At 36.1% G+C, this 25,310-nt stretch overlaps 1 protein-coding gene and 1 pseudogene across 1 annotated transcript; one reads left to right on the top strand and one right to left on the bottom strand.

Annotated features, from left to right (window-relative positions):
- The window catches only part of LOC146914800 (PHD finger protein ALFIN-LIKE 7 pseudogene), a 70,512-nt pseudogene that overhangs the window by 16,498 nt on the left and 28,704 nt on the right, over positions 1–25,310 (top strand).
- LOC146914801 (uncharacterized) lies at positions 16,842–17,867 on the bottom strand. The gene is made up of 2 exons (XM_085717509.1): positions 17,718–17,867; positions 16,842–17,599 (listed from the first exon to the last, which is right to left on the bottom strand). The coding sequence occupies exon 2, from the start codon at positions 17,594–17,596 to the stop codon at positions 16,904–16,906; it is 693 nt and encodes a 230-aa protein (XP_085573635.1). The 5' UTR covers positions 17,597–17,599; positions 17,718–17,867; the 3' UTR covers positions 16,842–16,903.

The following is a 25,310-nucleotide window of genomic DNA, read 5'->3' as shown; positions in this document are numbered from 1 at the left end:
ACTTCAACCGTTGATTTCCCTTAAGTAACTAAAAGAACTAATTGAATTTTAAATTTGTATAAATTTTTGAGAGAACATACCTTTTCGAAGAGATTGCCCAAATAATCATCCATTCCATTTCTAGGCTTGACTAACTCGCTACATCCATGCAACCGAGACAGACTTAGAGAAGATAGTTCATATTCCCAACCACACTTTTTTCCTAGATAAACGTATGTATCTCCTAAAGTCAGTAGGGCTGGTCACGATATTTTTCCACTCCATTCATCATCTGAATGCATCTGGTTGTGAGGTTGAAACAATTCTAAACAGATATTGAAGATCATATTATCTACACACTTTAGAGGTCTTTCAGGGTTATAATGTGACTTAGGTTAAAGTGAGATACATTTGGGAAAGTAGACTAACAAAACAACTTGAAATTGGATTTCAACCTACTCATTCCTAATTAAACAAGCATTATCAACCTATCTTCCTTGCACCAAAACAAGATGGATACTAGTAGAACTACTTTTTTTTTTTTTTTTTTTTTTATCTTTTTCTATTTTTTTAAGAAACCAATTTTGGCTCTTGATTTTCACTTTAAATTTTTTTAAAGGCCGTTTTTTATCGTTTATCTATATTTTTCAAATTTTTTTTCATTTTTTGGTTAAACAATTTCTATTGGTTCCCTACCCATGTTGATAATTCCAAATTAGCAATTCCAAACTTAGTTTCAAATCATGACTAGTTCTATAAAAATATTCCATCTAACTCCAAAAGAAATAAAATAGATGACATTAAGGGTTCAAACTTGAGACATGATTTGTCACTTAGTAACAAAAAAAAAAAATATTGCATGAAGGTTCAAAGGGGTTTATCAAATTATAATAATAATAAAGGGTGGCTTGAAAAGGTTCAAGGTACCAAACAAGTCCCTTATGTGTAAAGTAATATAACTGATAGTACGTAGAGAACAACCTGAATTCCGAGCAAAAATAACATTCAAACATGTAACACACATATAGAAAGAATTGTATTAGAAGAATGAAATATATATGGCTCAAAGTCTCACCGGTTATGCTATACTGAAAATAGGTGGTGATTATGATGAGTATCTTCAACATCAATCCCTAATAATTATCATGCTCTTGAACTTTGGGGTAAAGATACTTTCTGATGTAACTGGTCTGATACAACTTTTTGGGAATAAAAGAATATGAAAATTTTGAATCGTAAATGTTATGTAATTCATGCAAAAATTAAAATTAAAAAGAATTATGAGGAATAGTAGAAATTCAAGCAAGTAATTGTTTCTGACATGAATCGAAAAATACTTAGAAAGATAAATAGAAGAGGATATATACGAATGTGTTACCTCTCATTCAACGTGTGTTTTACATCTCGATTGTGACATATAAGTCTACATTGTTCCCTGGAGCCCTATACGTTAAGGCTCATTGTCTCCAGTCCATACAACCCTATTATATGTAAAGGTTTCTCATCCGTCTTCCTCATATGGTTCATAGTTGTAGAAGTATTTTATTAGCTTAGAAACCTCACAAGGTTTAAACTCAACCTTTGATAATGTTGAAAATTGATAGTGCCATCATATTTGCACTTGCTCCAATATCGCAAATCACCTCTCCTAGAAAATAATTCAATTGAAACTGGAACATTAAAACAGCCTAGATCGTCCATTTGCTAATGATGCTTCATCTAATAACAGCACAACAGTTCCTTGTGATAGCTACCAATTCATAAGCTGATTATAATCATTCATCAGTAAAGGTTCTTTTAGGAACTTCACGCAACATGGGCTTTACTTTACGCTTTGTATTAGAGAAAGAAGAAGAAAATAGGAAGAGCAATAATAGGTTACTTGGATCCACTGGTGGAAGAGTATGATCCACTGGTGGAAGTCCACTGGTGGAAGTTGATAGTACAATTGTACTACACTCTTTTACAATTGTACTACACTCTTTTCTCTATAAATACTCCTTGTAACTTCATTTCCAAATAATGAGAATTGATACTTTTTCCATTCTTTGAGTTTCATAACATGGTATCTAGAGCTTTTTTTCTCTCTTCCATGGCGGAAGTTAGTTACAGAAGTTAGTTACGATCCAATTTCTCATCTTCTTCGTTGATTCTCGTTGATTTTTGCAGAAACCTTCACGGTTTTCTTATCTGCATTTGATTCTATCGTTGATTTTGCACTTCGTTGCACTTCGTTTGCACTCTGTTTTTCGCAATTTTCTTCGCAAATTCACCATGGTTCGTAACAACCAACCTGATACTGAATCAGTGTTCTATGTTCATCCAAGTGAAGGACCAAATTCAGTGATTGTTGCTCCTCCATTGGATGGATCAAATTATCTTGCATGGAGCCGTTCCATGATTCGTGCTTTTGGCGCGAAAAATAAGTTGAAGTTTATTGATGGATCTATGGAGATTCCAGATGATGATGATTTGAATCGCGCTGCTTGGGAACGGTGTAATCATCTTATTCAATCTTGGATAATCAATTCTGATACTCCTCAAATTGCACAAACCCTAGTATTTCATGAAAACGCCATTGATGCGTGGTTAGATCTCAAAGAACGTTTCTCCAAAGTTGATCGTATTCGTATTGCTACTCTTCGTTCCAAGATCAATAATTTGAAGCAAGGTTCAAAATCAGTGTTAGATTACTTCACTGAGATGAAGACTCTTTGGGAAGAGTTGAATTCACATCGTCCCATGCCACATTGCACCTGTCCTCATCCATGTCGTTGTGCTGCCATGCGTGAAGCTCGCAATTTCAGGCTTGAAGATCAGGTGATACAGTTTTTGACTGGTTTAAATGATCAATTCAATGTTGTTAAGACTCAGGTGCTCATGCTTGATCCACTTCCCTCCATTAAAAAAGTTTATTCATTGGTCATACAAGAGGAAAGTAACAATAGTTCATTGCATTCCTCCATTGATGAACCTTTATCTGTTATCAATGCCTCTGATGCACGCAAACCCTTAGGCAGAGGGAGGGGCTATTACTCTGGATCAAAGCCACCTAGACATTGTACCTTTTGTGGCAAGAATAATCATACCATTGAATATTGTTATCAGAAACATGGATTTCCTAATCCAAATTCTCAGAAGTCCAATGCTTCTGTCAATGCCTCAAGCAGTTTTGATGATAATGAGGCTCAATCAGGAAGTTGCAATGATGCTTCTTCATCTTCCACCACTAGTATCTCTCAAGAGAAATATGATCAGTTGCTTAGTTTGCTACAACAAGTGAATTTGCTTCCTGCACTAACAGTTTCCACTCCTTCTTCAAGTGCCAATCATATTCACACTCCTTCCAATTCCACTTCTATCTCCAAACTTGAGTCAGGTATCTCTGCTTCCATATTTTCTTGTTCTATATCCTCTAAATCAGATATTTGGTTATTGGATTCTGGAGCCAATGAGCATATAGTTTCATCTTCACATTGGTTCACTTCTTTCCACAAAATTGCACCAAAACCTGTCAATTTACCTAATGGTTCTTTTGTGTTAGTTGAATATTCTGGCACTATCCACTTCACACCTCACCTTTATCTTGCTAATGTTCTTTTTTCACCTTCATTCAATTTCAATCTTATTTCAATTTCTAAGCTTTGTTCATCTCTCAATTGTTGTGCCATTTTTCATGACAATAAGTGTTTGTTACAGGATCTTCATTCCAAGAGGATGATTGGTTTGGGTGAACCTTTTGCTGGTCTTTATAGATTAGTTTTAGATTCCAATGCATTTCCTTTACATAATAGTGTATCTGTTAATCACATTTCCACCAATAAAACCTTTACCATTCCTCATTCTGCCTTATGGCATTTCAGATTGGGACATGTTTCCCATAAAAGATTGTCTCATATGGTTTCCCTTTATCCTTCATTAACCTTTGATCACAAAGCCACTTGTGATATATGCCATTTTGCTAAACAAAAACAATTGCCTTTCTCCAATAGTTTGTCTGTTGCTTCCAGTAAATTTGAATTGTTGCACTTTGATATTTGGGGCCCTTTATCCATTCCTTCTGTACATAATCACAGATATTTTCTCACCATTCTTGATGACTATAGTAGATTTGTCTGGATTGTTTTGTTAAAACACAAGTCTGAAGTGTCCCAACATGTCAAAAACTTTATCACTCTTATAGAAAACCAATACCATATTACTCCTAAAACCATTAGACGTGACAATGGTCCTGAGTTTCTTTTAAATTCATTCTATGCCTCTAAAGGTATTTTTCATCACAAATCTTGTGTTGAGACCCCTCAACAAAATGGTAGGGTTGAAAGGAAACATCAACACATACTCAATGTAGGTAGAGCCCTTCTTTATCAGTCAAAGTTACCTGCTTCCTATTGGTCATATGCTCTCCTACATGCAACCTTTATAATCAACAGAGTCACTTCTCCAACTCTAAACAATCTTTCTCCTTATCAGTTACTTCACAATAAAGTTCCTGATATTGATACTTTCAAGGTCTTTGGCTCATTGTGTTACTCTACTTCTCTTCACTCTCATAGAACAAAACTAGATGCTAGAGCCAGAAAATCTGTGTTTCTAGGTTACTCTGTTGGTTTTAAGGGTTTTGTCCTATTAGATATTCACACTAGAGAGATTCATATCTCTAGACATGTCAGTTTCCATGAACATATTCTTCCTTACCCTCCTTCTTCCTCTTCTGTCACCACTGATTGGGATTATTTCCCATCAGATGCTTCCACTGCAAGTAACCCATCCTCATCACCACCTACACCCACATTTATTGACATTGATCCTTCTCCTCATGATGACACTCCTTCTCCACCATCCCTCCCACCACCTCCTGCTCTGAGAAGGTCATCTAGAAATGTCAATCCACCATCTCATTTACAAGACTATGTCTGCAGTCTTGACCACTCTTCAGCTTCACATGTTAATAATGTTTCATATCCTCTTCACCATTACATGTCTTTTTCAAATTTGTCACCTTCACAATGTGCTTATTCTTTATCCCTTGACTCCCATACTGAACCTACCACATATGCTGAGGCAAGCAAATTCAGTTGTTGGAATCAAGCTATGCAAACTGAACTGACTGCTCTTGAGAATACTGGGACATGGAAACTGGTTGATTTACCACCAAATGTGAAGCCTATTGGTTGTAAATGGATCTACAAAATCAAGTATCATGCAGATGGCTCTATAGAAAGGTACAAAGCACGTTTGGTTGCTAAAGGTTATAATCAAATAGAGGGTTTGGACTATTTTGACACATATTCTCCTGTTGCAAAATTAACAACTGTTAGAACTGTCATTGCTTTGGCATCAATTAATCACTGGCACATTCATCAATTAGATGTCAACAATGCTTTTCTTCATGGAGATTTGCAGGAAGATGTCTACATGCTTGTTCCTCAAGGCATCACTCCATCCAAACCTAATCAAGTGTGTAAATTGGTTAAGTCACTTTATGGATTGAAACAAGCCAGTAGAAAGTGGTATGAGAAACTCACATCCCTTCTTATTCATCATAAGTTTACTCAATCCACTTCTGACCATTCATTGTTCACCAAAAAGACTGATAATTCATTCACAGTGTTACTTGTTTATGTGGATGATGTGATTGTTGCTGGTGATTCTCTTACTGAAATTCAATCCATCAAGGCCATTCTGCATGCTTCCTTCAAAATCAAGGATCTTGGTCAATTGAAATATTTCCTTGGCTTAGAGGTTGCACATTCCTCTTCAGGTATCTCTCTTTGTCAGAGAAAATACTGCATTGATTTACTGACTGACACAGGCCATCTTGCTTGCAAGCCTGCTTCTACTCCTTCTGACCCCTCTTGCAAGCTTCATAATGATTCTAGTGCACCCTATAGTGATGTACCTTCATACAGGAGATTGATTGGTAGACTCATTTATCTGACTAATACAAGGCCAGATATCACTTTTGCCACTCAACAATTGAGCCAGTTCCTCACATCTCCAACTGAACAACATTTTCATGCAGCCACTAGAATCTTAAGATACCTCAAGAAATGTCCTGGCCAAGGTTTGTTCTTTCCTAGAGATTCATCTCTATGCTTGACTGGATATTCAGATGCTGACTGGGCTGGATGTTTAGACTCCAGAAGATCCATTTCAGGCCAGTGCTTCTTTCTTGGCCAATCCATGATCTCTTGGAGAACTAAGAAGCAATTGACTGTCTCAAGATCTTCTTCAGAAGCTGAGTATCGTGCTTTGGGTGCAGCAACTTGTGAGCTGCAATGGCTTCTTTACCTGCTTCAGGATTTGCATGTTACTCTTGCTAAAGACCCTGTGCTCTATTGTGACAACCAAAGCGCCCTCCATATTGCAGCCAATCCAGTTTTTCATGAAAGAACCAAGCATCTTGAGATTGATTGCCATTTGGTGAGAGAGAAGTTGCAAGCAGGCATCATGAAACTGCTCCCTGTTTCTTCTTCTGATCAGTTGGCAGACTTTTTCACTAAGCCATTGCTTCCCCAACCTTTCAACACTCTCTTATTCAAGCTGGGAATGTTAGACATTTACCATTCTCCAGCTTGTGGGGGGCTATTAGAGAAAGAAGAAGAAAATAGGAAGAGCAATAATAGGTTACTTGGATCCACTGGTGGAAGAGTATGATCCACTGGTGGAAGTCCACTGGTGGAAGTTGATAGTACAATTGTACTACACTCTTTTACAATTGTACTACACTCTTTTCTCTATAAATACTCCTTGTAACTTCATTTCCAAATAATGAGAATTGATACTTTTTCCATTCTTTGAGTTTCATAACACTTTGCAAGGAATTCAACTCTCTTATTTGGGTCAAATCATGACTAAAATGACTAAAAAAATGTTGAAAATATTGTAAGATGATTTGTCGTCTGTCTGCCTCGTGGCTATCAAAGCAGACAAATCCCTTCAGTCATAATAACAATAAGTACTTGAGGAGACTGTTAAAAACCGTATTTCGGTCCATACAACCACCCATTTCAAATGGCCCACTAACCAAATACACCGTCTTAGGAAGGCTTATGGAAGGTCATATGTGTGCCCTGTCGCACAAGAACAACTCCCCCAGTTGATCATGATCTATGAATCGATCTCTAACTAACCCTTACATATATCTATCGTCGGATTTCACTAAAGCAGTTACCCCAAGCTTAGCTAATATAAGTGTGGCTCCACGCCACGCCTTTGGTATGATCACATTTATATGCTCTCTCTCTCTCTCTCTCTAACACTGGCTTGAGTGTCACAGTAGTTACCTATTTTGCAGGTTTATTCTCGACCGTCAATGAACAACTTCTAATGTACCAAAGCTCCTCCACCACTATTCTAGATTGTCATCAACATGAACATCAACATCATCCTAGTTTTGTTCCCAAACCGATCAGGGACAATTGACCATAAAATACGCAACGACACTACATATTATCATCTAAATTGAAAAATTATCATTAGGTCCAGGGTGTTGTAAGTTTTATCTTGAAATAACCACCTCGCAAAATTTCAAGACAACAACTTATTACAAATGTGTCACCATTACCTTTTAAATTTGCCTTCTGCTGCAACCTTTAAAATTCGGGGTCTCTAAATCACTTTTTTGCACTAGTAAAAACTTATTATGTGTGAAGCGTACATGGTAAGATCTGATAGAACTACATAACTCTATATGGCTCTTGTTTATGGTTCCCCATGAACCACTTAGTGTATAGTTCGCCCTATATGTCACCAATAAATAATATTCGTTTGCAAAAAACATAGACTCACATTCGTAGTAAAGCCCATAACTGACAACTTGTCGTCATCCTAGTAGTCTATCTGATATGAAGAGTACATCTAACCATTGATCCTATTTCGTTGTAAAAATAAATAGATAATTGTCCTACATGGAGAGGTTGTTAAAAAATACTGAATCTATTTAAAGCCTAGAGAGAATATTGAAAAAATAATACTTACATGAATAGTTAGCGGAAATAATATTTAGTGGTCCTCGTGAACTTAACTCAGTTGGTATGGACAATGCATAAAATATGCAAGGTCTGGGGTTCAAACCCTGATCACCACCAAATAAAAAATTAATACTTAGTGGATCAAGTCTTTTTTCTTTATCACCACCAAATAAAAAATTAATACTTAGTGGATCAAGTCTTTTTTTAAAGAATTAGACATTAAGTTGTTAGAGGTAGACTAGACTAGCTATTGTTTGATTGTTAACTAGTATAAATATACCACATCATGTATATATTTTTTTTGTGAAAGATACTAAAATGGGCCAAAAATATGGAAGAAAAGATTCACATTACATCAAAATCAAAACAGAAAAAAGGAAGAGGACATAGCAACCTCAAAACAAAGTGATTCCCTAACAAGTTCACAGAACAAATGATAGTTAAAAACAAAATTAATTCTATTTGCTTCTAGCCACCAATAAGATTATATCTTAATTTTGTCTAAAAGATGTTGAAGCGATTATGCTTTTTGACGAAAGACTCGAGCATTTCTTTCACACTAGATTACCCACACAGTTGTTAACCAAATGAGTTGAAAAGTAATATACCACATCATTCTCTATCCCCTTACTCTCGTTTATCTACTTTGCACATGGTTTAATTTCACCTTTTTTGTTTAAACTTGCAAACAAAGATAAATGATTTACCAACTTATTTGTGTTAAAATGAATTTGACAAAAGAAAATGGTTTAAATTAACCTATGTCTAACGAAAACATTTTAAAATGTGGTCAACACATTTAAAACCTTTCATTTCTTGTGTTTTCCAGCACATTCAACATGTACTTAACAATCTATTTTATATCAACATCTTGAAATAGGTAATTTTACACATATTTAAATATACTAAAAAGATAAATTAATGTAAGTTAATAAGCTTAAATTAATAAATACATTGTTCGTGAAAAATTGAAATTTTTTAACTCAATGTTATATAATGAAAATATTTATTAAAAGTTATTCAGATTTAGTTAAATAGGCTCATCATGTAGATTTAAAAAAGCTTTCCTTTCCAAAAAAAAAAATGTAAATTTAAAAAAAGATTTCTTTCTGTTTTGAAGTCTATCTATCATTTTTAATTCAATATGATTTTTAAAATGTCTTAACCTAACATATTAAAAAATAAATAAATTGGTTTTACATGGGCTTGAAGAAAGCTCGATCGTAGGCTGGTCTGGCCCATTTTCACTCTTATAAGTAGGGTTCTCTTTTATTGTTAGGGTTTGTTTCTAATCTTTTGTTGTGTGTTTGAAAGCCTTAAGCCATAGTCAATATCATCAAAATCTCTCATTCTGAATTGCTTTCTGCCTCCAAAACACACAGTAGGCCCCAATTTTTATTTTCTCACATACTGATTCTGAATTTCATAAATTTTTAATTTTTTTTTTCATTTTGATCATACTTGAATTTATATATTTTTTATTTATTAATTTTTGTTTAGGATGGAACAACAAACGTTGAACATGCTAGAGCAAGATATGACAATGACAATGCCGACAGCAAAGAAACCATCTAAAGACCGTCGCAAGAAGGTGGAGGGACGTGTTCCGAGAGTCACACTGCCGACAACATGCGCAGAGAGGATCTTTCAGTTGACAAGGGAGCTTGGTCACAAGTCTGCTGGAGAAACAATAAAGTGGTTGTTGGAACAAGCTGAACCTGGGATTATTAAAGCCACCGGCACAGGAATAACTCCGGCCATAGCCGTGTCAGAGGAAGGAAGGTTTAAGGTTCCAACATCATCGGCGGCTAGACCAGACTGCCAAGACGCCCCAAGGAAGAGAAGCAAGAGAACCGGAAATGGTGAATTTGAATATTTGGATGATCAAGATTCAATTGCTTCTTGAACTTCTAATGTTCTTGTTATCCAAAAGCTACAACCTAAGGGTTCTTCTAAAAATCCTTCAAATAAAACGTCCTAGTTAGTAGAAATATCAGTCTTATACTAAAGACTTTAGAAGTCATAATTTATTATTTTGTTTTAATTTGGAACAAAAAAGTATGGATGGTTAGTGTCTAAGCGATAGAACCCATCTTCAACATGAGTAAATAGATCCCAATATGTTTGATAGATGTTACTATAATCTATGAATGCATTAAAATTGCAATAGCATACTGGAGCCATCTTATGTTAGTAATTTTAGGGGTGAAACTATCTAACAAAAAACCAAACTAAGTGACAAAAGATACTTTCAATCAAAGACCAAACTGATTTTGTAAAAGTAATTCAAATGTACATGGTCCAAAATATGGATAAATACATTTGACTTTGTATTTATATATTTTTTTTTGGTGGTGTGTACTAGCTAAAATATAAATTAAGAACTTTAAATGCTCGTAGTAATAACATGCTTAAATCAATATTATAAAACAAAAAGTATATATTTTATGAGAAAAATATTTATTATATCTTAAATCTAACTACATTAAAAATTGATATCTATTTACGAGTTACCACCAACATATATTATATTTTATTAATTACTCTAGCATATATTTTTTCCCTCCAAAAAAATATCCATTTATTTTGAAAAGAATAGACAAGACCTGCACAAAATTGTAAATTTCAATTCTACCTTTCATAAACGAAATTGTAATTGTTTGTAACTAGGTCCTAATCGTTTCATTGTATTTTTTATGATGTTTTGGCCCTTGTTAAAAGGGAGATAAGTAGTCCCGTGAGCATAGCTCAGTTGGCAGGGACATGCATAGTTATACGTAAGGGCCGGGGTTTGAATCCCAGACACCCCACTTATTCACCTTGATAAAGATGAATTCTATCCACTAGGCTACCTGACTAAAATAAAAAAATAAAAAAAAAAGGAGCTAAGTACTATGTTTGAGAAGTTCCATGTCCATGGCAATTTCCCTAAGAGTTTCTTCTTCTACTTTGTTAAATTTATTCCAAAGTTTGATTCTCCCCCTTCTTTCGAGGAGTTTATGAATATTGATCTTTTGGGATCTCTGTACAAATTGATTGCAAAAGTTTGGGCAGGGTAGCTGGTGCTGATTATGGACAAAATCATTTCCTCTAATCAGTTAACCTTTACAAAATCGAGGTAACTGATTGACGGGGTGGTGGCTATAAATGAAATTATTGACTTAGCTAGAAAATAGGGGAGAGAGTGTCTAATTCAAAATATTAATTTTGAGAAGGCCTATGATAAGGCATTTTAGTTTTTTTTTTAGGAACTGGACGTCTTTGATCCGTGCGTGTGTTTTGTTGATGAGTCTTTATGTCTTGATTAATTGGTTCCATCTAAAGGAAGAGGAGTTTGGAGAGATTTTGGGGTTTAGAATCAAGGAGTCTAGGATCTCTGTGTAATCTAAAGTATGAAGATGACACCTTTCTCATTAGTAATGCATCTATGGCTATCACGACTATCCTAAAATGTTTTTGTCTAGCCTATTGTATTCATGTGAAATTTGCTAGGGGTTGTATTATCGTGATTCATGTTGAATATGATTTCTTAAAGCTAGCTAGGGGGTTTCTCCATTGAAGTATAAGTACAATTCATTTCAAGTACATGGGCTTACTATGGGTGTTAAGCCTCTGTTTGAGAGGAACATGGCTCCTCTCATTAATCTTATCTCCTATCGTCTATTGTCTTCGAGTTCATTTTTTTTAGTCATGGGAGAGAGTGGTTCTTATTAACTTGGTTCTTAACTCGAGCCCTATCTTCTCAATGTATCCTACAGATACCTTTTCCTAGATTATATTTGTAACGTCCTGTTATCTTTAGCTAATTTACAGACACTAGACTACAAGAAAGGTTTGGAACATGTAGTACATCTCTATGAGTCAACATTGGACACAACACAACTGAACCTTTACCGCCAATAGCTGAAAAAGAGTCATCTGCTACTTTTATTTTTTGGTTACCTACACAGGGAATATATGAAAAAACAATGTAGACTCTGTGATCAGTTGCACCTGAATTTATTATCCAAGCACGGTTGGGACTTACACCACATGTTGAATTACTTTTTTGTGTTAAAGAGCAAGGAGTAAAAGATTCCAAAAGTTTGAACAGTTTGCATAGTTGGTTTACTGTGAATGAAAGCTCTTGGTCATAATTATTCGCCTAGAATGCACGACCCTCTTTGCCACTTTTCTTTTTCCAATTCAGAGGCTTGCCATGGAGCTTAAAACATGTTTCACGTGTATGTCACACGCGTTTACAGTAATCAAATGACGGTTTATTTGACGTTTTATCATCAATAAACTTTGACATCAAGCAGAAAACAAAAACAAAAAAAGTCAAATTATAAATAATTGTTGAGTAATGTGCTATATCATAAATGTTTGTATTGGAAAAATGTATCTTATATCATAAATGCTTGTATTGGAAAAATGTACCTAGAGTATTGTAGAATCATGTACCTAGGCTAATGTAAGTTCATTAATGCTTTCTAGAGAGCTCTTTCACTCACTATAAATGAGAGTTCTCCACCATCTGATATGTAAGCAAGCAAGAAAAAAAAAGAAAGAAAACAAAGAACCAAACAAGCATTATTCAGCCCCAAATTATTATTCCTTCGATTCTTATTTTTCTGCATAACATAGCAGACTAATCCCCTTTAGAATACCACCAACAGAGTGGTAACATAGCCTTTAAAGAAGATACTTGGAGAAAGGCAATGCAAGAAGAAATAGATGCAATTGAAAAAAACAAGACTTGGGAGCTAGTGGAGAAGCCAAATGACAAAGAAGCTATTGGCGTGAAATGGGTCTACAAGGTGAAGCATAATCCAGACGGTTCAGTCCAAAAGAACAAAGCGAGGCTTGTTGCAAAGGGCTATGCACAGCAGCCCGGTGTTGACTATGAAGAGACATTTGCTCCTGTGGTGCGTGTCGACACCATTAGAGCGTTAATCTCACTTGCAGCCCAAAAAGGATGGAAGTTGTATCAGCTAGACGTGAAGTCGGCATTCTTAAATGGAGAGCTAAAAGAAGAAGTATATGTGCAGCAACCTCAAGGCTTTGAAATTGAAGGCCAAGAAGAAATGGTTTATAAATTGAAGAAAGCTCTTTATGGGTTGAAACAAGCACCAAGAGCATGGTATAGCAATATTGACAATTACTTCATAGAAAAAGGTTTTGAGAAGAGCAAGAATGAGCCTACTTTGTATGTCAAACGACTGGGTATGGTTGATATTCTAATTGTTGCACTTTATGTTGATGATTTAATCTTTAGCGGAAATAACTTAAAGTTGATTGAAGATTTTAGAAAAGAAATGATGATGAGATATGAGATGAATGATCTGGGCATACTACATCATTTTCTTGGAATCGAAATTTACCAAGAGGATGATGGAGTCTTCATTTGTCAAAAGAAATATGCTGAGAAAATATTGAAGAAGTTTGGAATGTTTGGCTGCAATCCAACTGATACACCTTTAGTTGTGAATGAAAAATTGAAGAAAGAAGATGGAGGAAAGAAGGTCGATGCTAGTAACTATAGAAGTCTGGTTGGTAATCTATTTTATCTCACTAATACAAGACCTGATATCATGTTTGCTGCAAGTTTACTTTCTCGGTTCATGAATGATCCAAGTCATATCCATCTAGGAGCAGCAAAAAGGGTGTTGAGGTATATTCATGGCACTTTGGACTGTGGAATCAAATATGACAGCAAGGTTGAAAGTAAGTTAATTGGCTTTTGCGACAGTGACTGGGCAGGCTGTATGGATGACATGAAAAGCACCTCTGTATATGTTTTCTCATTAGGTTCAGGAGCAGTTTCGTGGTGCTCAAAGAAACAACAAACTGTTGCTCAATCTTCTGCAGAAGCTGAATATATTTCAGCTGGCTTAGCTACTCAACAAGCAATATGGTTGAAGAGAATACTTGAAGACTTTGGTGAGAAACAAGAAGCTGTGACTATCCATTGTGATAATAAATCAGCCATTGCTATGGCTAAGAATCCCGTCTTTCATGGAAGAACAAAGCATATAGCCATCAAACATCATTTCATTCGAGAAGCAATTGAAGATGAGGAGGTGCAGCTGAGTTTTTGCAAGACAAATGATCAAGTTCCTGATATTTTCACAAAAGCTCTTCCTAGAGAAAAAATCCAGAAATTAAGAGAAGCTCTTGGAGTTCAAGAACAGCACATTAAGGGGGAGAATGTTGAGTAATGTGCTATATCATAAATGTTTGTATTGGAAAAATGTATCTTATATCATAAATGCTTGTATTGGAAAAATGTACCTAGAGTATTGTAGAATCATGTACCTAGGCTAATGTAAGTTCATTAATGCTTTCTAGAGAGCTCTTTCACTCACTATAAATGAGAGTTCTCCACCATCTGATATGTAAGCAAGCAAGAAAAAAAAAAGAAAGAAAACAAAGAACCAAACAAGCATTATTCAGCCCCAAATTATTATTCCTTCGATTCTTATTTTTCTGCATAACATAGCAGACTAATCCCCTTTAGAATACCACCAACAATAATTGCAAAATGGAAACCTTCGCAAAAAACACAACCCAAATACAAAGTGTCTTAGATCGTGATTTTAACCACCTAAACGGAGGATGAACCGACCTCCAATCTGTGAAAAAAATGAAAGAAAAAAAAACTAGGCAGCGGAAGGTGGCGTGTGTCTCACACTCCAATAGATAGGCGACGCGTGGGTGGTTTTCGACGACGATTTTTTCAGAGTTTGACTAAGTTTTTTGTTCTGACTCTTATGGTATGGTTGATTGTTTGATAAGATCAACGTAGGATGGTGATCAGACACGAATAGTGGTGAGATGTTGGTAATAGAGGCTACAACAACGATTTACTGATAACGGTACAACCAAAACCATAGTTTATGCAGAAGCAAGAACTCAGAATCGGGGGCTCTGATGCCATGTAGAAAGAAATAGGTGAATACTGTAAAGATTTATTCTTCAGCATGAGCTGGTTTAAATAGTGAGATTACAACTTAATTATCTCCTTAAATCAAAGAAAATAATAAGAATATAAAATACTAGAATAGTAAATAGGCAAATATTCAAACATAGGTCATTAGGTGATGATTGCACTTCCTCTTCAGCTGATGGCTCCGTTTTCACATTAGGTGATGGTTGCAATTCCAATTCATGTAATGGTTCAAATTTAGTGTCAGTCAATGGGTCAACTTCCATAGCATTTGATGGTTCAAATTCCGTAGCATTTGACTGGTCATATATAACTCGATCCATGCTCAATTGCTACAAATATCTCCACATTGTCACCATGTCCTAAATTTGATGCTAAACCTTCCCAATCTTTATCATTAAATGACATTATTATGTCTTGCTTGTACATTTGGATAGTGAGTTTTGTGTAGTTAATGATCAAGACACTAATGACACATTCATTTGCTACGTTTCTAGGTGTTGATGAATAAAGAACACGTAGTCGTAAAGCTATTCCCTTCATGCAGAAATCACTATCCTTGGGCACTTGGAAAACTAAGGAAGGTCCTTCTCCTTCACATGTATAGGCTAACCAAGAAGGACAGTTGTCACCCGAAAGGAAAGAATTACTAGAATTGGTTGCCAATACCTGTATCATTAACATATGCTTAGTTATTAATATTATATATATATATAATTCTAGTTGTGCCATGCAAATGGACAAAAGAAACACTATATGAAAAGTAAAAGAAACACGATATATAGAAAACGAAAAAAGGACGTAATTATCTCAAAATTTACTTCACTTCTGTGTTATATGTTTAACCCCTAGCATTTATATTAGACTATCTGAGAGATACCTGAATACATTTCTTGTCAATACCAAAACCTTCTATACTACCTATTAGAGTATAGTGAGATGATAACTTGGAGAGCAAGCAATCTAGATAATTTGGAGAGCAAGCAAGTTAGTTAGGGAGTTAGTTACTCCAAATCATTATAAATAAGCTACACCTATGTACTATTTCACATCTTTTATTCATTTGCATCTTTGTGATGACTCCTAGAGAGAACTATACAATCTATCTTTCTATTGCATTTGAATTAGAACCATGGAATCCTTTGATTCATAACACTACCATTTAATGAAATCAAGAAAAAAAGATCACTCCATGTTCTTCTAATTAATAATATATATTAAAAGGATAGAGAAGAAACCTGTGATAAGATCATAGTCACATAATTCGCGGTTCGTTCCGGTACGCGATACGGGTACGGGTTCGCGGTACGCGACAGGAGAAGAATTCGGTACGTATAGGGGTATACAGCTTCGGTACGCTCCGGTTCGTAGTACTAATAATACCTAAATAAATATAGTGAGCTATAAAAAAAAGTATTTTTTTTTTACTAAAACTTTTAATTACAAAAAATATATTTATAGATTTTCTAAAAAAAAGTAGTTTAGTTAAAAAAGAAAAGAGTTTACTTCTTAAAGAAATCAGGTCATACACTTATATTATTATTTTCTGCAGAGTTAGCAATTCAAAATTCTTTGGGCCAAATGCAGCAAAGTCCAATATAAAAAAATGGTCCAACAAGAGAAAAGCCCAATTTCCACAAGAACCCAAATTTTATCATCTTCCTCATCTGCTCAAACAACAGCCGCCACCACTGTTCCAGACCTAATTTCTTCTACCAAGTTTCTCACTCTCCACTCTTTGTTCCTGTTCTTCTCACTCAGTCCTCAACTCATGGTGATTCATTTTATAGTTATTTTGTAGTCTAAACCTTTTTTTCAACCAATCAGCGGTAACCATGCTTTGGTACTCTTGGTTCGCTGGTTTGTGCGTACCAATACGCCGAAGTACCCGAATTCGGTACTCACGTACCAATTCGCAATTCTCCCTTGATTACACGAATTATGTGACTATGGATAAGATCTTCCCAAGAGTGTCCTGGGAACTTCCCATTCCAATAACAATTGATTTCAAGGAAAGATTTTAGATTTGTGGTCCATGTGATGTTGTTTCCAACTCAGTAAAATTCACACCGTATAGACCATAAACAAATTTTCTGAATTCTTCAGTTAGTTGATTCTTTGAGTGACACTGAACCCAAACACATCTTAGTTTTGAAAGGATGGTAAGCATTGGTGATTGGTAGCCCGAATTATTACTCTCTACGTCCAAGGAAACTAGAGACAACGAATGGCCTCCAAATGGTGAATTAGGGGATAGGGAATTGATTGTTGGTGACATCCAAGACCAAATAAGAGAAGGAAAAACATCATGTGATGATCCTTCATATCCACATAGAGATATATATCCTATACTTTTTGATCTTACTATCCAAAAGGGCACTTGTTTGACATCAGTATTTGCTGCAACTAGAGTTGTCAAGGATTCCATTTGCAATATATCTTCTTCCAATTTCTCAATCTTTGAACAACCAGAAAGGATGAGAGATTCCACTGATCTCAATTGATAGACCTCTCTTGGGAGATTGACAAGTCTGGTACAATCCTTCAAATTTATCAGAAGAAGATACTTGAGATCTCCTATGGACGGGTGTACCTCGGACAAACGTTGACAGTCCTTCATAATTAACTTTTCTAGATTCGGTAATTTTGAAAAGTCAGGGGTGCTTTTCAAGTGCATAGAATGACTGAGATTGAGAATTTTCAGCATCTTCATCAACTGCAAGAAAATAATATTTTAGAAAAAACAATACGAGTTGAAAATAGGAAACGAAAAATTTGCAACAGATCTTATTGTTAGATCAATCTTCGAGGTTAAAAAGAGAATGTCATGATACCTTAGTTTCTTTCCAAATTTGTTTGACATTGCTATATTTTAATTCAAAAACAATAAGATTTCCCTGATCAAAGGAGTTGGGTGAAAAGTTGAAGGTTGATCGTTGCCAATCGATCCATTTCAGTTGTTGGAAATGTATCCAAAATCTCCGGCAAGGTCTGAAGGTGAGGAAAACACAAGAAGGGGGGGTTGAATTGTGTTTTGAAAAATTCTTCGTTTCTCCTAAAACTGAACACACTTGATCAGAAGCTAAGTGAGACAGCTTCTGAAGTGATTATCAGAATCTAAATGCAGCGGAATAAAACAGAGAGAGAGAAGAAGAACGACACAAAGCAATTATACTGGATCCTTCCACAATCCGGAAGTAGTCCAGTCCCCCTTGCACTTCCAAGGAGATTTCACTAAGAGTAATATCTGATTACAATTGCTCAAGCACAGAAGCAAGAGACTTCCTTTGCTCAAGCACACAAGCAAGAGACTTCCTTTGCTCAAGAACACAATCAAGAGACTTCCTGCTCAAGCACAGCTGCAAGAGACTTCTAACTAAACAAAATTACACAGAAAATTGTTTAAGGTTGAACACTTGATATATAATCAGAGGTGCTCACAATACAAATCAGATACAGACTCAATGGACTTAAGAATTTCTAAGATATGACTTTGAGACACAGAAATTCTAAGTGAATGCAGAACAATTTCAGCAGAGGTTTGGCACTTGTAAAAATGTTGAGAGTCAGTTGTTCAGCATTGCCAAATCTTTAGGTCTTCACTCCTTTATATAGAGGTGTGAAAGAGACGTTGTGAAATTGCCAGCACATCAAAGAGTCGTTGTTGAAGCTTGATATTTCACCTTTGATCTTTTGCCTGATTTGTTTGTTGTTCTATGAAGAACCAATTTGAAATCCATTCCTTATCCAAAGGAACATCTATGCAAGCGAAGCCGTATTCTGGAGCTGTTTTCTTGTCTTGTAGCGTGGACACAAAACAGAGTAGTGGAGAACGTGGTTGTACAATTCGTACAAATGTCAACGCTTTCATCTAAATTGCAAGCACATGCCTTCAAACACTTTTGAAATGACCGTTGCAAAATTCCACTAATCCTTTGTTGTGTTTTCGAATCCAATAGACAGCTTTTGCAGTGATGATTCTTCAATCCTTGAATCTTCGCAAATCCAGTTGATCTTCAGCTTCTGGTGAAATGGCTTCTGATGAGGCAGCTTCTGCAGCTTCTGATGATGCAGCTTCTGATGATATGGCTTCTGGACCTCTTGTCTTCAGGAGCACTATTCTTCAGGAGCACTATTCTTACTTCAGAAGCGACTTAACTTCAGGAGCGCTTTTTCTCTTCAGTAGCAAGTTGCCTTCAGGAGCGTCCAAGCTTCAAATTTTGTTGTTTCCTTTGCTCTTTATTTGCTCATTCAGAACCAATGATGATGTAACTATTTTAATTATGGTTCTGTACACTTGAACAAATATTAGCTAGTCCAATTTACAATTTTTAATACCTTGTTATCATCAAAACTCTTTAAGGTTCATTGTTAAACTCATTTTTTTCCAACAATCTCCTCCTTTTTGATGATGACAAACAAAAGTATTTAAAAATTGATCAATTGTTGTTAATCTAATTAACAAGTTGACTTTGGGGTCCTGAGGTTTGTAAGCTCAAACTCCCCCTGAGTCTGATAGTCTTTAAGGTGAGGTTTGTAAGCTCCCCCTAAGTTCTATCCAGGTTAATTAAATTCATTTTATGCATAATAAAATTATCAGAGCTTAAAAAAAATTGAATCATTGAAAGAATTAACTTATAGATAAAAAGAATGGTTCAATTAATTTTACTTGATTTTTGATACTCCTTCTTTCGTTCATAGCTTATACCAATAAGGTAAAAAATGATAGAAGTTTTTCAAAAAGTTTCAAATATCATTAATGGGGCTCAGAGCCTTTAAATACTTGTCACATATACTCCCCCTTTTGTCATTATCAAAAAAAATTGAAATAAAAGAAAATAAGCATAAGAGACAAAAAGATGTGAGAAAAACTCAAACATGAAGAGAGTATAATAAGTAAATAACTAGAATATTCAGGCAATCAGAGTCAGAATCAGTTACGCATTCAGAAGCAATAAACATCAAAGCAAGACAGTTTCAGAAGCAGAGACTAAGAACTTAAAACAAACAACAAACAAAAGAAAACACTAAGGTGTGCAACTAAGGGTTGATTTGTTGTTGTTTCTTCATCTTCTCCATTTCTTCAATTTTCTTCTGCAACTGTTCTTCAAGATATTGTTGCCTCTGGAGAAGAGCATGTTCCCTTTCTCTAGCCTCTTGCTGCTGCTTTGCCATCTATTGCCTCAGAAGCTTAAACATCCTTGCGTCTCTGGTCAAGTAGTCCATTTCTGAGAAGAATGACTTGTTTGCTAGGAGCAGTGTAGGACTTCTAACTCTGAGACTTTTCTTCAAATGCTCCATTAACTTTCTGACAGAAGCTTCCTTGCTTCTGATGCACTTGTCTTTTACATCTTCCATAAACTCAGCAGCTCGGTTCTGAAGTGATGCCCAAGAGTCTTCATATGCATTGGTGAGATCAATTGTCCTTCTTTGATCCACCAAATTATGCATTTGAGAAAGAATAGTGAGTAGCTCAGCATTAATATATCCAGATTCCAGGAAGTTTGGGGGTGGTTGTTCAAGAGTTTCAAGATCAGAATCACTAAGTTCAAGGTCTTGAACAGGGCTAGAAACTTGAATGGTGATGTGTTGAGTTGGGGTTGAGGTTGATGGCTGGTCAGAAGCAATGTGTGCGGTAGAGATTGAGTCTTGGACATTGACTTGAGAATTGTCAATATCCATGGGAGTTTGTTCTGGTGAGTGTTCTGGATGTTGATAGTTAGTTTCAGTTGGTGGTTGTTGTGGTGAAGTTGTTGTTTGATTGTTGAGTTGGGGGTCAATGGTCACTATTGGTGATTGTGGGGGTGATGTGGGTTTGTGTGGTTCAGGTGTTTGTTGATGGGGGCTTTCTGAAACAACTTTATCAGAAGCAGCTGCTTCTGGAGTTGTCTCAGAGGCTTTTTCTGAGTTTGACACAACTTTGAGTAGCTCACCTGAGTAGTGGAGAGCAAGATTGTCTAAAACAGAAGTGTCTTCTGTAGGTTCAGGTGCAGGTGGTGAAGAGGATGAGATGGGGGTAGAGGTAACTGGAATCTGAATTACCTTGACTGAAGAGCCAACTACTGACATGGTAGCATCTGATGCTTTTAGAACAGCTTCTGATGTTCCAACTTTCTTCAAAGCTTGAACGGCCACTTCCTTGAATTCTACAGATTTATCCTTAGTTATGATAGGTTCTGATCTGCCTTTACTTCTTTTGATGGGAATAGAAGCAGCACCAACTTTCTGCCTCTTTCCTTTATACTTTGCAGCATTAGATTCTGAAGCATCAGCTTCTGAAGTTCTAAGATTTTCGTTCTGATCCATCTGTCCTTGCTCTACATTATCAGCACCAGCAAATTCCTTCAAAGCTTTTTCTTCTCGCCAATTTGCTAGATAATCATCAGAATGTTCCTTAGCCATCCTCTTCATGACTGGATTTACTTCAACCATAGAGCTTTTCATATCAAGAGGAGCCTTCTTCCTTTTCAGCTTTGGCTCAGCCTCTTCTCTCTCTAGCTCATCCAGAGCTTCCTCCAACCTTTCTTTATGGAAAACAGTTTCAGATTTCCCTCTCCTCCTTTTAGCAACCTTATGTTGCTTGCCCTTATCAGTAGCAGTTATTGATGCAGTAGTTCCCTTGAATTTCTTTCCTTTTCCAGGAGCAGCTTCCTCCTGAGGGCTAGCATCTTCCTCCAGGACGTACTCAGCTACTGATTTGGCTAAGATTTCAGGATTGGTTTCCTTAAAGATGGAAGGAAAGTCCCTGATAATCTCAGTTTCTTCTGTGGTCAACTCCAACCACTTTTCATCTTGAGGGGCGTTCTTGAACTGACCCATGGAATGCAAGGTTTTGCTACAGATAGTCTTCTTAGCAGTGGAAACCTTAAAGCATTCATCAGAAGCATCCCTTGTCTTTCTTAAGAAGTCCGGCACTCTTCCTTGATGAAAGATCTCAGACAATAATCTTCCATAAGGCACTTGCTTCCTTCCTCTGATAGTGCTTTCATTTATAGCCCAGCAGAGATGATCCATTACATATCTTGGGAAGTTTATCTTTTCCAGAATAGCCATGAAGTAAATTGCTAGCTTCTGTTGGTTGTTGGGTTGATCAGACCCTCCTGCTCTTTGAAAGAAGCAATCATTACTGAATTTCACCAACATCCTGTTGTGAATCTCCATTTCAGAAGGCTTGGCATCTTTCTTCCCACCCAGAAGAGTGTTGTAGTAACCTTGTAGCAGGACATCGTCCTTCTTGACTATTTCTTGGAATCTTCCCTCTGCATTCATTCTACAAGCTTTAGCTATAACATCTTCAGTGATGGTTATAGGAATGCCCATCACTTCAGACCTTATTTCTAAGCTACCAAATGAGGTAGGGTTCATATCCATGGTCATTTTCCCTTTCTTTGACCCAACTTGTTTGCTTACGACTTTTGCAGGCTTTTCATTGTACACCTCAGCCCTTAACCAAAAATCCTTGACCAAGTTCACATACGTTGGCCCATTTAGCATCTTGAAATACTCAGACAGCTTCTGAGTTTCTATCAATCCTTCCATTTTCACTTCGTACTTCTTAAGTGAAGCAAAGTCCACCGGTGATTCTATTTGGATGATTAAGGATTTCCATGGAATATCCATAGTCTTCTCTTTGTAGACGGACCCAGATTCTGGTGCGCTTTGCATGTTTGAGGTAGATTCTGAAACTTTTGAGCTTGATGATGCCATTTGATGATGTTTGAAGAAGATTTGAAGAAGATGAAGATTTTAGGGTTCTAGGGTCGAGAGAATGCGCTTACTTCGCACTAACAGGTTTGAGAGCAAATGTGTTTGTTGTGAGTGAGTAGTGTGTGAATTGACAAAGTGTTAAAAGTAAAACGATTGCAATTCAAAAGAGACAAACAAACATACATTAATGACAAAATTGGGGGCGCGTGAAAAGTACTTTCAAAGCTATTAAATCATCATTGCCCTTTTAGTTATACACCAATACAAACAGGCCACGTCAGAAGTTCTCAGAGTAACTACCAAGTTAGTGGGCCAGAAGTTACCTTAAAAAGTAACTCCCAACGTTTACACTAATTCAACTATTCAGAAGCAAAAAATCCAGCTTCTGGACTTCAGATGCTGACGTCATCATCAGAAGCGAGTTTTCCTCAGAATCTCAATAAAGAGCTTCTGATGGACTACTGCTTCTGAACTAACTTCAGAACCTAAAATCCTATTCAGGAGCAAGCAAACTTTAATCAGACACGTAGTGCATGTTCAAATTTTTCTTTATAAAATCAAATCTTTCAACAGTTAAAGGCTTAGTAAATATATCAGCCCATTGATTTTCAGTGTCAATGAATTGTATATCTAAAATTCCTTTTTGAACATAGTCTCTGATAAAATGGTGTTTGATTTCAATATGCTTAGCTCTTGAATGCAAAATTGGATTTTTAGACAAACAAATAGCAGCAGTATTATCACAATAAATGGGAATACTGTTAGCAATTATCTGATAGTCTTCCAACTGATGTTTCATCCAAAGTAGTTGTGTACAACAACTTGCAGCTGAAATGTATTCTGCTTCTGCTGTAGACATAGCAATAGTTGTTTGTCTTTTGCTAGCCCAGGATATAAGATTATCTCCCAGAAATTGACAATCGCCACTGGTTGACTTTCTTTCAATCCTATCACCAGCATAATCAGCATCACAGAATCCAATTAGCTTATAATCTAAGGATTTCCTATAAAGGAGTCCAAGATTAGTTGTTCATTTCAAATACCTGAAGATTCTCTTGACAGCAGTCATATGAGATTCTCTAGGATCTGATTGGAATCTTGCACACAAGCATACACTGAATAAAATATCTGGCCTAGATGCAGTAAGGTATAACAAAGAACCAATCATACCTCTATACAACTTCTGATCAACTTTAGCTCCTTCATCTTCTTTGCTTAAGGTGCACGTAGGGTGCATTGGAGTGTTCATTACTTTACAATCTTCAAGCTTGAACTTCTTCAGAAGCTCCTTTGTGTACTTTGATTGATGAACATAGACTCCATCTTTGCATTGATTGATTTGAATGCCAAGGAAGAACTTCAGCTCTCCCATCATGCTCATTTCAAATTCATCCTGCATTAACTTAGAAAATTCCTTGCAAAGAGATGCATTAGTAGAACCAAATATTATATCATCAACATATATTTGCACAACAAGAATATCTTTCCCAAGGGTCCTTCTGAAGAGTGTTGTATCAACCTGTCCTCTTTTAAAATCATTTTTGATTAAGAAATTACTTAGTCTATCATACCAAGCTCTGGGAGCTTGTTTCAAGCCATATAGTGATTTCTTCAGTTTAAACACATGGTCAGGATATTTAATATCCTCAAATACAGGAGGTTGCTTGACATACACTTCTTCTTCTATGACACCATTGAGAAATGCACTCTTGACATCCATTTGATATAATATTATGCCATGATTAACTGCATAGGAAAGAAGTAACCTGATTGCTTCCAATCTTGCAACTGGAGCAAATGTTTCAGTGTAATCAATGCCTTCTTGTTGACTATACCCTTGTGCAACAAGTCTGGCTTTGTTTCTTGTTACTTCTCCTTGCTCATTCAACTTGTTTCTGAATACCCATTTTGTTCCAATAATGTTCTTGTGCTGAGGTTTGGGTACCAGATCCCACACATCATTTCTTTGAAATTGATTCAACTCTTCTTGCATAGCTAAGATCCATCCATCATCTGAAAGTGCTTCATCAACTGTTGTAGGTTCAATCATTGAGATTAGTCCAATCATTGACTCTTCTTGTCTGAAATGTGATCTTGTTCTTCTTGGACTATCTTTGTTTCCAATGATTAGCTCCTCAGGATGTGAAGACTTGTGTTTGAATGTGTTTCTGGGAAGATCTTCTTGATGTGAGCCATCTTGTGCTTCATCAGAAGCAGTTTCATCTTGCGCTTCTGATGTGGGTTCAACTTCTGGACTATCTTCAGATTCAGCTATTTGATCAGGTTCTGGAGTAGCTTCAGGAACCTGTATCTCTGCAAAACTTTCATCTTGCTTTGAAGTTTTATCTTCAAGCTCCTTATCATCAAATTTAACGTGCATAGATTCTTCAACACAGAGTGTCTCTGAATTATACACTATGTATGCCTTTGACCTTTCAGAGTAACCTAAGAAGATTCCTCTTTGGGCCTTGGCATCAAATTTCTTTAGGTAGAGCTTGTTGTTCAGAATGTAACATGTACATCCAAATTGATGAAAGTAAGAGATATTGGGTTTTCTTCCTTTAAAGAGTTCATATGCTGTTTTCTCCAAAATAGGTCTAATACAGATCTTGTTTTGAACATAACATGCTGTATTAACTGCTTCTGCCCAAAAATGTTTAGCCAAATTGTTTTCATGGATCATGGTTCTGGCCATTTCTTGTAAAGTTCTATTCTTTCTC

The sequence above is a fragment of the Medicago sativa genome, chromosome 6, assembly GCF_051527215.1.
Source record: "Medicago sativa cultivar Bolivia chromosome 6, Bolivia_mono, whole genome shotgun sequence".
Taxonomy (NCBI): Eukaryota; Viridiplantae; Streptophyta; class Magnoliopsida; order Fabales; family Fabaceae; genus Medicago; species Medicago sativa.
Note: the sequence above shows the minus strand (reverse complement) of the source record. Positions and strands in the feature narration are given on the sequence as shown.

Coding starts and splice junctions, on each gene's coding strand:
- LOC146914801 (XM_085717509.1), bottom strand. CDS start 17,596: ATGAAGATGCTGAAAATTCTCAATCTCAGTCATTCTATGCACTTGAAA.